Source organism: Carassius auratus, unplaced genomic scaffold (assembly GCF_003368295.1).
Source record: "Carassius auratus strain Wakin unplaced genomic scaffold, ASM336829v1 scaf_tig00023947, whole genome shotgun sequence".
Lineage (NCBI taxonomy): Eukaryota > Metazoa > Chordata > Actinopteri > Cypriniformes > Cyprinidae > Carassius > Carassius auratus.
This window is the reverse complement of record NW_020525304.1, coordinates 91,949-104,090: the sequence shown is the minus strand read 5'-3', so window position 1 is coordinate 104,090 and position 12,142 is coordinate 91,949. Positions and strand designations below refer to the sequence as shown.

The 12,142-nt window shown below is 34.5% G+C and overlaps 1 protein-coding gene across 1 annotated transcript in view; it reads left to right on the top strand.

The window, feature by feature from the left end:
• LOC113078024 (uncharacterized) overlaps positions 1 to 12,142 on the top strand; it is a 42,246-nt gene that overhangs the window by 2,588 nt on the left and 27,516 nt on the right. Inside the window, exons 2-4 of the mRNA XM_026250304.1 lie at positions 6,311 to 6,404; positions 8,706 to 8,744; positions 11,742 to 11,786. Coding sequence (XP_026106089.1) covers positions 6,383 to 6,404; positions 8,706 to 8,744; positions 11,742 to 11,786 — 106 coding nt within the window. The 5' untranslated portion in view covers positions 6,311 to 6,382. The remainder of the gene's footprint in view (positions 1 to 6,310; positions 6,405 to 8,705; positions 8,745 to 11,741; positions 11,787 to 12,142) is intronic.

Genomic DNA, 12,142 nt, shown 5'->3' with positions numbered 1-12,142 from the left:
CAAGGACATACCTTTATAATACTTAATAATATATATATATATATATATATATATATATATATATATATATATATATATATATATATATATATATATATATATATATATAGCACAAGGAGATCAGTAAACGTAGCAATGAGATCTGTAAAATAATCCATGTGTCATGAAGGGTTCAACCGTAATATTAAGATATGAAAAAACTTTTTGTGTGCAAAAAAAAAAAAAAGTTATTCAACAATTCTTCTTCGCCATTTTGGAGAATACCCACTAAACGCAAACAGCTTATGATGTTCTTTGTCAAAAATATTTTATTTTGTGTTCCGAAAATGAATGAAAATGTAGTTTGTCATTGATGTAGAACATTTTGAAGCATTCATTCACTACTTGACGTACAGTGTCCTTTTCAACTGCTTCTCCATTGAAAATTATGAAAACTTGAAAGGAATTTTCTTTGTCTACAAGCACCAAGACATGTGGATCCTGGTTCGTCTCATTGTTAGGGTAGTGCACCATATTAGTACCAACCCTGAAACAATAAATAAACTTTAGTTGGCAATATGATAGACACAGTAGGATTATTTTATGACAGAAATTTCATTTTGGGATAAACAGACCCTTTAATGCTTTGATCCTTTAAGCAAGTTACAGGCAACTAACTTCTTTTTGGTGGCAGAGGGAGGAAAAAGTCTTGGCAGAAACCAGGCTACACCAGATGAGACAGTTCATACCATTAACAAAAGTCTAAAAAAAAAATAAAAAAAAAACTCTTATACATCACTTAATTAAATAATTACTTACCTTGAAATGTTTCTATTAAATTGCAGAGGTTCCGCTGTTGTAATCTTTCCTTTACAACAGAATCCATTTATCTAAAACATAAGTATAAATGGTTTAGTATAACACATTTAATAATGCAAAATTGTTATAGCTTCAAGATTAAATATATACTATACATTATTCCTTTAATGGATGTTAATGGACAACATGCATGGCTATATTAAAACGAATGTATGGATTTTTTTTTTTACCTTAAAATAACACTTTCAAATAATTATGATTTCTAACTGACTTCTAATAAGACAATTGTCTTCTGTTGTACGCTCCCTTCTTAAGTGTCTGCTGTAGGAGTAATGTTATTTAAATTTGGGGCGCTGGTAGCCTACAAATTTCCACTGAAAGAGCGGATTGCCTTATGACTGCGCTCTTTCATCTGGGTTTTTAACTTTTATAACAGAAAATTCAGCGAACTCAAATCCAATCCAATCCACTTTATTTCTATAGCACATTTTACAAACACAAAGTTTCCAAAGTGTTGCACAAAAGATTCAGATCACACAAAGCAATTAAAATATATAGAATACAAAAGATAAAAATAATAAATACCACAAAGGACCACACAACTCACGCGCAGTTAAAAGCCAAAGAATAAAAATTAGTCTTTAGACGAGCCTTAAAACACTCAACTGTAGGGGCAGTTCGGACATGGAGGGGCAGAGCGTTCCATAGTTTAGGTCCAACCACAGAAAATGCCCCGCCCCCCTGAGTTTTAAGCCTTGCCTTAGGGACTGCAAGCTGTAGCTGGCCCTCTGACTTCAGTGCCCGCGCTGGCGTATAAATTTGGATGAGGTCCAAGATATATGTTGGGGCCAGTCCATTCACAGCTTTAAAAACAAACAATAAAATCTTAAAATCAATACTAAAATGAACAGGAAGCCAGTGCAATGAGGCAAGAATTGGGAGTTATAGGAGCGCTTTTTTGGTTTCTGTTAAAAGATGTGCTGCAGAATTTTGGACTAACTGTAAGCGTGAAAGTGTGTTTTGATTTATACCAATATAAATTGCATTACAGTAGTCTAAACGAGAAGAAATAAAAGCATGTGTTACTTGTTCAAAACTGTTAAAAGACAAAAACGGTTTAACTTTGGCTAAAAGGCAAAGATGATAAAAACTAGAATTCACTACTGCATTTATCTGTTTGTTTAGTTTAAAATCACTATCTATTTTTACCCCAAGGTTAGTTACAACAGGATACACAAAATCATTGTGGGAGCCAAAATCTATCATGGGGTTAGTGGGGCCAAACTGGATAATCTCTCTTTTACTCTTATTTAGTTTTAAACAGTTTTGGGCCAGCCACGCTTTGACGTCATTTAAACAATCAAGAAGGGGTGTCAGGGGGCTGCCTTCATGCTTTCTGATTGGCATAAAAATTTGACAATCATCAGCATACAAATGATAGGAGATGCCATGCTTTTAAAAAATATATTTAGAGTGGAAGGAGGTACAATGCAAAAAGAATAGGGGACCCCACAGTTTAAAGGCGCAGTTCATGAAGTAGAGCCCCCCATTTTAACAACAAAGCATCTCCCTGAAAGATAAGACTGAAACCACTTTAGGGCAGTCACCCTGACTCCCACACAGTTTTCCAGACAAGATAAAATAATTTTGTAGTCAACTGTGTCAAAAGCAGCAGTGAGATCTAAAAGCACTAAAAAGGCTGAATCACCAGAATCTGTCATTAAAAACAGGTCATTAAAAACCTTTAAAAGTGCAGACTCAGTGCTATGATATACTTTAAAACCTGACTGAAAAGTATCTAGGGTGTCATGTACCTCCAGAAAAGACTGTAGATGCAAAAATACAAATTTTTCCAATATTTTCGATAAAAAAAGGAAGCTTTGAAATAGGATGATAATTTGAAACATTTGTGGATTCAAGTCCAGCTTTCTTAACCAGTGGCTCAATCACTGCTTTTTTACAAAATGCTGGCACCACTCCAGAAGACAGGCTATTATTTATAATTTCCTCAACATGAGAGCCAATTGTTTCCCACACATTCTTAAAAAAAGTGTGGAGGGACAGGGTCCGTAGAGGATGTGGAGGGTTTAATTTGATTGATAATCTTTTTAAGAGATAACAATGAAACTAGCTGAAACTGACAAAAAATAGCTGAACATTGCATCGCATGTTTTCAAATGCTTCTCACTGAATCTGGTGTCTGTCGCAGGACTGATGAGTGAGCTCAGCTCGCTCGACTAGCTTTATTAGCCACTCTGATCCGATAAATGGTCCGTCCAGTCATGATATCTGCAACCTTTCACATTTTACCAGACATTTTTTTTTTTATTAACATCAAGTAATACTTGTAAACTTTTTTTCTATAATTTCAGCTAATGTTTTAATTTATTAAGTCTAGCAAGCAAACGGGAATAAGTTAGCTAAGTTAAGTTTCCAATTGATTTGATACTCTGGGGAAGAAATAGTATATATTACTTAATATTATAACAGTTATATACGTCATAAAATTATATTAACAGTCCCACTGGGCAAATTACGTCCAGTGGACGTCTTATGGATGTCTTTGCAGATGCTGAAAAGAGGAGGAGTCCACTGAGGAGCCAGAATTAGGTTTTTATGACGTCTTTTATATTTTACATGTTCTGTACGTCTGATTAGGACATTCACAGAACCTCTTAACGTTAAAAACTAGCTCAAAAGTGGTCAATGGACATATTTTCAACATCTCTATATCTTATATATATACAATTATATCTTCTTTTGATATAATTTTGTCACCATTAAAAGCAAGATGTTAACACTTGATCTCAACTCTCTCTGCCACAATAAGAGTGTTTTATAACAAACAGTTACAACAGCTAAAGACAAGCTAACACAAGAAGTATCTGGACCAAGATCCCAACTAAACCAAACACTGTCTACCTCGATGGTGACTTCAAATGATTAAAATATCCAAATTTAAACCTCTGTTAATATTCAATAGGAGCTTCTCTAGATGTCTGACAGAAATAAAGTCTTTAGGATAAACACAGTGTCTTGAAATTACATTTAAATAACACAAGTATAAATCTAACACATCCTGTGTGTTGATTTGGTCCAGAAACAGTATAAATTATGCCTAAATGAGCCTTAAATGATGTTGAAAATATTTCCAATGACCACTTTTGCACTAATTTTAAAACTTGTAAGGAGGTTCTGTGAACGTCTAAATCCGACTTACAGAACAAGTCAAAAAAAAAAAAAAAAACTTTCATTCTGGCTCCTCAATGAACATCAGCAAAGACATAAAAAGACATCCACTGGACATAACTTTGCCCAGTGGGTAGCTTTATCCTTTTCTGATGATGAGGAGATTGCAATTTGGCACTGTTCCAGGTTATGTCCCTACTTTTCTGTCCATACACAAAGTTAGAAATGTTTTACCCCTGCATTTTTTTTTTTTTACTTTCCAAACCACAACCAGAATACTGTTTGCAATGTTAAAAATGCATCTAGTCCAAACATGATGGAAGAAGATTTGGATGGCTCTTTGTGATCACTTTTTTTCACCCACTGCTGCGGCATCTGTAGGTCCTAAGAAATTGTAATAGCAGTCACAGGACAAAACCTTAGGAATCGGTCTAGGTGGGTGTAGGGGAGAGACTGCATTTTTGACCAATGATAAGTCCTGTCCTTCCCAGGCTTGGTACCAGATGTTGTCTTCTTGCCCTTTGAGAGGTGTCTGGCTGTTGTCCTATCTTTATCTAATGGCATTTTACAGTTTGCTTATGCTTATGTAAGTCCACCAAGATGCAATGAAAATGAAAAAAAAAGTCTACCTTTGTGGTCTGAGAGAGGCCCTTTCATAAAAAAATGGCCCTGAAAAGTGCTGTTCAAAACACTGTACTGTAAAAAACAGTATTTTACACAACACAGCATACAAGGATAAGATGTCTTGTCAAATCTATTAATAGCTTAGTTTTATTAATTTATTAATAATTATGTATTATTATTGTTATTATTATTATTATTATTATTATTATTATTATTATTATTATTATTATTTTATCTTGTGAGGGTAACAATGAATCTGGTGACCAATAAAATGATTTATATTTTATAGAAAAAGTTTATACTCATGCCAAAATCATTGCTTATCAATGAGAACGTATTTACAACAATATACAAATGTGATTTTCTTTTTATCATTTGCCTTCATAATGCAAATTAAAAGTCCTTCTGAAAAAGAAAAATTATAGTTGGGGGCAGGCCAAAAACCTTACCGTTATCAGTATAAATGCTATTTAAACTATTTAAAATAATATTTATATATATTTAACTGACTTTAATTTGATTTGATGTAATATTGATGAAATATATAGTATTTTTATGTTTTTAAATTGCAAATAATTATATGTTTGATTATTTCTTAGGGATGCAATAGTCACAGATTTTGTGAAATGACACAAATTTGTGATCAGTTTTTAATTAAAAATACTAACTAAATTTAAAGATCACTTTAAAACTGGAGTCAGATTACACATGGAGCTAGACTAAAACTGAAACTAAATCCTGATGAATTAAGTTAATTTTACAAAAGCACAGGTGAAAGACCTACACGCAGAATACCTTCACCCATGCTACTGGATTTCACTGTTGGACCAGTGGGTGGTTCCTTACAAAATATTCAGCAAATCTGATCACAGTGCACATTCCCTTTTTGTTTTATAATTAATTAACTATTTATTTTTATGACATGAGTCAGATTGAAGGTTTCAGACATTAGTGAGACTTGAAATGCCCATATTATGCCCATCTTAATTAAATAAACATACAAATATATATATATATATATATATATATATATATATATATATATATATATATATATATATATATATATATATATATATATATATATATATTTTTAAATAAAAAAAAAGTCATGAAAATGCACTGACAAGGAACTGGATATGTTCATTGGAGTTTTTCATGTATAAAATTGTGTTTGAATTTGAATTTGAGAAGGAAATAGTAGACTTGGGCTCATATTTCCATATCAGGATGATGGAAAGATCAATATCTAAACACGCAATAGTGACTTAAGCAGTCAGTTGTGTTGGTGATAGGTCACTGTATATCTCCTAATATGAGGTAAGACTTTGTTTCTGCTCATAATGATCTTTGTCAGTCTCTGTAAATCAAAGACACATGTGATGATGAGTGATCATGTGATTTGTGTGTAGTTTTAGTAGAGTAATTATATTCATGTGACCAGGTCAGGATTTTTACGCCATTTACCATACTTAAAGATCAATCCAGTTACTCTGGATCTGCAAAATTGTTCTATTATGTTTTTGGAAAACTGTTTGTGATTTCAAGATGATTTGTTTCTGAAAAACTGTACTGTGTTTTGGAATATTCTAACTCTTTTAATATGTATTTTTTCCCTTTGTGTGCTTGGCACAAAGAGGAAATAAACAGAAGTCAAACTCAAAGCATATGTATGTATTTATTTATTTATCTTATAAAGGAAACTCATCCTCTGAACTGCTTTGTGGACAAAAACTGGACTGGACTGGACACTCGATTGTCAACATTGACAATGGCTTCCTCCCTTTGTAAAAGTATGTCTTTAAAGACTTATTCTCATTTAGGAACATACATGCCCCCACCCCCCTCCCCATTACATGTACTGGCCAATGTTTCTATATTGCCAATAAGATCCAGCATTTGGCTTTATTTTACTGTTTTCATACTTGCTTCCGACTTGAAGCAACATGCCACAAACCGATCCTTGTGACATCAAAGTAAAGTGAGAGCTATAGAGAGCAGAAGGTAGATTCCTTATACTTGATCGATCTCGCAGTACTTTGATGTCATGATGCAATAATCGGTCTGCACAGTGGTGCATTAAGTCAAACACAACACACATAATATGTATACATATTTGCATTGCTTTTCATTTTTTCTCTGTGGATCCCAACTTTTCAGGCGCCACAATTGGTGGATTGTGTACAATGCCTGCATGTTAATGGTCAAAATACTTTTTGATCATTACCTTCATTCATCATTACCTGAAAACATAAACACAAAGCCAAAACCTGGATGTTTTGGGTCAGTATAGAAATTCTTGTCAGGACGTGTTCAGGATAGAGGGCATATACAGTATTGTTCAAAATAATAGCAGTACAATGTGACTAACCAGGATAATCAAGGTTTTTAGTACATTTTTTTATTGCTACGTGGCAAACAAGTTACCAGTAGGTTCAGTAGATTGTCAGAAAACAAACAAGACCCAGCATTCATGATATGCATGCTCTTAAGGCTGTGCAATTGGGCAATTAGTTGAAAGGGGTGTGTTCAAAAAAATAGCAGTGTCTACCTTTGACTGTACAAACTCAAAACTATTTTGTACAAACATTTTTTTTTCTGGGATTTAGCAATCCTGTGAATCACTAAACTAATATTTAGTTGTATGACCACAGTTTTTTAAAACTGCTTGACATCTGGGTGGCATGGAGTCAACCAACTTGTGGCACCTCTCAGCTGTTATTCCACTCCATGATTCTTTAACAACATTCCACAATTCATTCACATTTCTTGGTTTTGCTTCAGAAACAGCATTTTTGATATCACCCCACAAGTTCTCAATTGGATTAAGGTCTGGAGATTGGGCTGGCCACTCCATAACATTAATTTTGTTGGTTTGGAACCAAGACTTTGCCCGTTTACTAGTGTGTTTTGGGTCATTGTCTTGTTGAAACAACCATTTCAAGGGCATGTCCTCTTCAGCATAGGGCAACATGACCTCTTCAAGTATTTTAACATATGCAAACTGATCCATGATCCCTGGTATGCGATAAATAGGCCCAACACCATAGTAGGAGAAACATGCCCATATCATGATGCTTGCACCTCCATGCTTCACTGTCTTCACTGTGTACTGTGGCTTGAATTCAGAGTTTGGGGGTCGTCTCACAAACTGCCTGTGGCCCTTGGACCCAAAAAGAACAATTTTACTCTCATCAGTCCACAAAATGTTCCTCCATTTCTCTTTAGGCCAGTTGATGTGTTCTTTGGCAAATTGTAACCTCTTCTGCACATGCCTTTTTTTTAACAGAGGGACTTTGCGGGGGATTCTTGAAAATAGATTAGCTTCACACAGACGTCTTCTAACTGTCAAAGTACTTACAGGTAACTCCAGACTGTCTTTGATCATCCTGGAGGTGATCATTGGCTGAAGCCTTTGCCATTCTGGTTATTCTTCTATCCATTTTGATGGTTGTCTTCCGTTTTCTTCCACGTCTCTCTGGTTTTGCTCTCCATTTTAAGGCATTGGAGATCATTTTAGCTGAACAGCCTATCATTTTTTGCACCTCTTTATAGGTTTTCCCCTCTCTAATCAACTTTTTAATCAAAGTACGCTGTTCTTCTGAACAATGTCTTGAACGACCCATTTTCCTCAGCTTTCAAATGCATGTTCAACAAGTGTTGGCTTCATCCTTAAATAGGGGCCACCTGATTCACACCTGTTTCTTCACAAAATTTATGACCTCAGTGATTGAATGCCACACTGCTATTTTTTTGAACACACCCCTTTCAACTAATTCAACTAATTGCCCAATTGCACAGCCTTAAGAGCGTGCATATCATGAATGCTGGGTCTCATTTGTTTTCTGAGAATCTACTGAACCTACTGGTAACTTGTTTGCCACGTAGCAATAAAAAAATATACGAAAAACCTTGATTATTCTGGTTAGTCACATTGTACTGCTATTATTTTGAACAATACTGTATGGTCACCCTATTGTATAACATGAACTGCAGTCAGATGATGAACGTAGTATAAAAAATTAAAAACAGAAGAATTGTTTTAAGATTATGTAGATGTAGAAATTCAGTAGACTTAATTTTTTAATCCACAGGTTTTTTAAGAGCACAGGAAATCATCTCTGTTATTCTGTGTAAGTATAAACATATTTTTATGTTGTTTAAAATGAATATAACATATAAGCAGACATGTTGAATAAATATTTTCAATAATTTGACTAGGTTTTGAGCTATTGATAAGAGAATAGTCCTGTATGGATTCACTTAAAACAGGTCCCTAGACTCGGTAGAGAGCCGGTGTCCTGCAGAGTTTAGCACCAACACTAATTAAACACACCTGAACCAGCTGCTCAAGGTCTTACATACTTGAAACTTCCAGTCAGGTGTGTTGAGGCAAGTTGTGACTTGACTCTGCAGGACAGCAGCCCTCCAGGATCAGGTTTGCTTATCACTGATTTTAAACATGATACATATTTTTATTTAGTTTAAATCAATTCAATTCAAGCTTCAATTCAAGTTTATTTGTATAGCGCTCTTTACAATACAAAAAATTACAAAGCAACTTTACAGAAAATGAAGTTTCTACAATATTTATTAGTAGCTTATAAGTGGTGACTGTCAGTTTGTGCACGTATGACAGGATATAAAAAAAAAATAATAATAATACAAGACGTAGTTACCCAGACAATCAACATTATTAACAGCATTATTATATGATCCAGTCACAATTGTAGCAATATTTGTTAGTTCTGTTTGTTGATTCAGGGTTAGCATCATCTGAGGTCCTCTGAGGGTCAGCACCATCTCTTCTCAGGTGTTCTGGATCCAGACTGGAGCTTTTGCAAATCCTAGTTACCACAGGATGTAAATCCCGTGGCAAAACAGAGAAACAAATAGAGACATCATTAGCGTAGCTGCACAGTAAAATCCCCAGTGTTCATTTAACACTCTGAGTGTGGACTCATATAAACACTGAAGCAGTGTTAAAAGTAACACTGAAGCAGAGTTGAAGGTAATGAAATAATTAAGAAGTTAATTGAGTTATGAATGACCATTATTAAAGACACCTGATGTTAACAAGCAGAATCACCAACTGAGAAAAATCACAATTTGTGTGTCACCATTATAGTGATCAGTGTTTGCTTTAGTTGGGATCTTGACCCTTCAGTTATTAACTTTAGATTTTGTGTGGCTGTGGTAACTGAGTTATAACATACAGACAGACCAGAGCCAATGCATTCTTATGGTTTTGGTTGTGGTTTGGACTAATTGTCATGGAGTGACCTGAATGCTTGAGTTCAAGTTTCTTTATTGTGTACATAAATTAGGTATATGAAGTGAGCCAGCATTTTTGCCATAATATGACATGTGATCATCACAACAATGGTGACCGTCAATAAAGCATGTTGTAGCCAATAAAAACTCATCCATGGCTCCCATCATGCATTGTGGCATGAATAAATTATGAGCTGAACGGTCTTTTTAACTTTTTATTCTAAATATATTTTATTTTTGCTGTTTTTATGTGAATTTTTGTATCTAGTTTTGTGATGTTCAGAGTAGATCTGTTTATCACCGTTGTTGAGATTCATATTCTGATTCTTGTTATCTGTGTGTGCCTAAAATAAAAGAAAACACATCATAATAACAGAATCACAAGAGAAGCCTTCAAAATGTATATAAAATACAGATTTTTTTGCAGAATCAAAGCTGTTACAATCAATAATGATCAATAAAAGAGGAACAACTGTAAATGAGTTCAGTAATTAAGGTCAAGCAATGATTACAATAAAACATAATTATTGCCATTTTTGCCCTTGGCTTGCCACGCGAATTTGAAAAAAGCCAATATCCCAACTAAAGCAAACACTGACCACTGTAATGGTGACACACAAATTGTGATTTTCTCTGTTGGTGATTCTGCTTGTTAACATCAGGTGTCTTATCTAATGGTCAATCATAACTCAATTAACTTCTTAATTATCTCATTATCTTCAACTCTGCTTCAGTGTTAATTTTAACACTGCTTCAGTGTTTATATGTGTCCACACTCAGAGTGTTAAATTAACACTGGGGATTTTGCTGTGTGCGGTTCCAACAAAGTAAAACTAATAATTTTAACCCAAGCTAAAGAATAAGAATGCACATTTGATCAGATGCAACTGCGGTCACAATTTATGAGATGCATTATTCGAATGCTTGGCGAAAGAGATGCGTTTTTAATCTAGCTTTAAACAGAGAGAGTGTGTCTGAACCCCCGGACATTATCAGGAAGGCTATTCCAGATTTTGGGAGCCAAATGTGAGAAAGCTCGACCTCCTTTAGTGGACTTTGCTATCCTAGGAACTACCAAAAGTACACCGTTTTGTGACCTTAGGGTGCGTGATGGGTTGTAGCGTGGTAGAAGTCTAGTTAGGTACGCAGGAGCTAAACCATTTAGGGCCTTATAGGTAAGTAATGATAATTTGTAACTGATACGCAACTTAATAGGTAGCAAGTACAGAGACTGTAAAATTGGGGTAATATGATCATATTTTCTTGACCTGGTAAGGACTCTAGCTGCTGCATTTTGGACTACCTGTAGCTTGTTTATTGAAGATGCAGGACAACCACCTAGAAGTGCATTACAATAGTCCAGTCTAGAGGTCATAAATGCATGAACTAGCTTTTCTGTATCAGAAACAGATAACATGTTTTGTAGCTTGGCAATGTTTCTAAGATGGAAGAATGCAGTTTTTGCATCAGCTTACATCCTCTCCAAAATCAACACAGGAGATGCTAAACTAGTTTTCATATTTAATTTGTTCAGTAACACAGAGCTTATTTATATGTCACATCACTTCCTGTGTCTTGATCAATCTCACATACATCTGCAAGCTGATGACAAAAAGGACTCCTGATGTGGCTGTTTTTATGTGATGTTTTATTCTTGTGTGTGGCCAGCTGTCTGCTATTTCAAATGCGGATCACTTTGTGCTTCGTTGAATTAATTTGTATTTCTTATAATTTTATTATATATATATATATATATATATATATGTGTGTGTGTGTGTGTGTGTGTGTGTGTGTGTGTGTGTGTGTGTGTGTGTTATTTATTTATTATTCTTATTATTTATTTGTATTTTTTTTAGATGTCTTGGTCTGTATAACAGTCACTAAAGGGACAACCCCAGACGGTAATGTATTGAGCTGTGATGTTTTAATTTAACTGATCTGTAAATGATAAGGGTGTAACGGTACACAATGTTAACTTTTTCTGTATTAAAGGTGTAATCGGATGCTATATGCACTTTTACAAGTAGTTTAATCTGAAATGTGTGATGGAAGTGTATGTACACAACTACCCTATAATTATAAAAAAAAATACGTTTTTTTTTGTACTTTTTTTTTTTTGGTAATCTAATAAAATCTTTAGCCTACCCCCTTCACTATAGTTGTAAAAAAAAAAAAACAGCAGGAAGGCCGCTGGTCAATAAACGTGTATGTGACTCAAAAGTTAAATGTGTATTACAACACACTCTTCCAAGCGAGG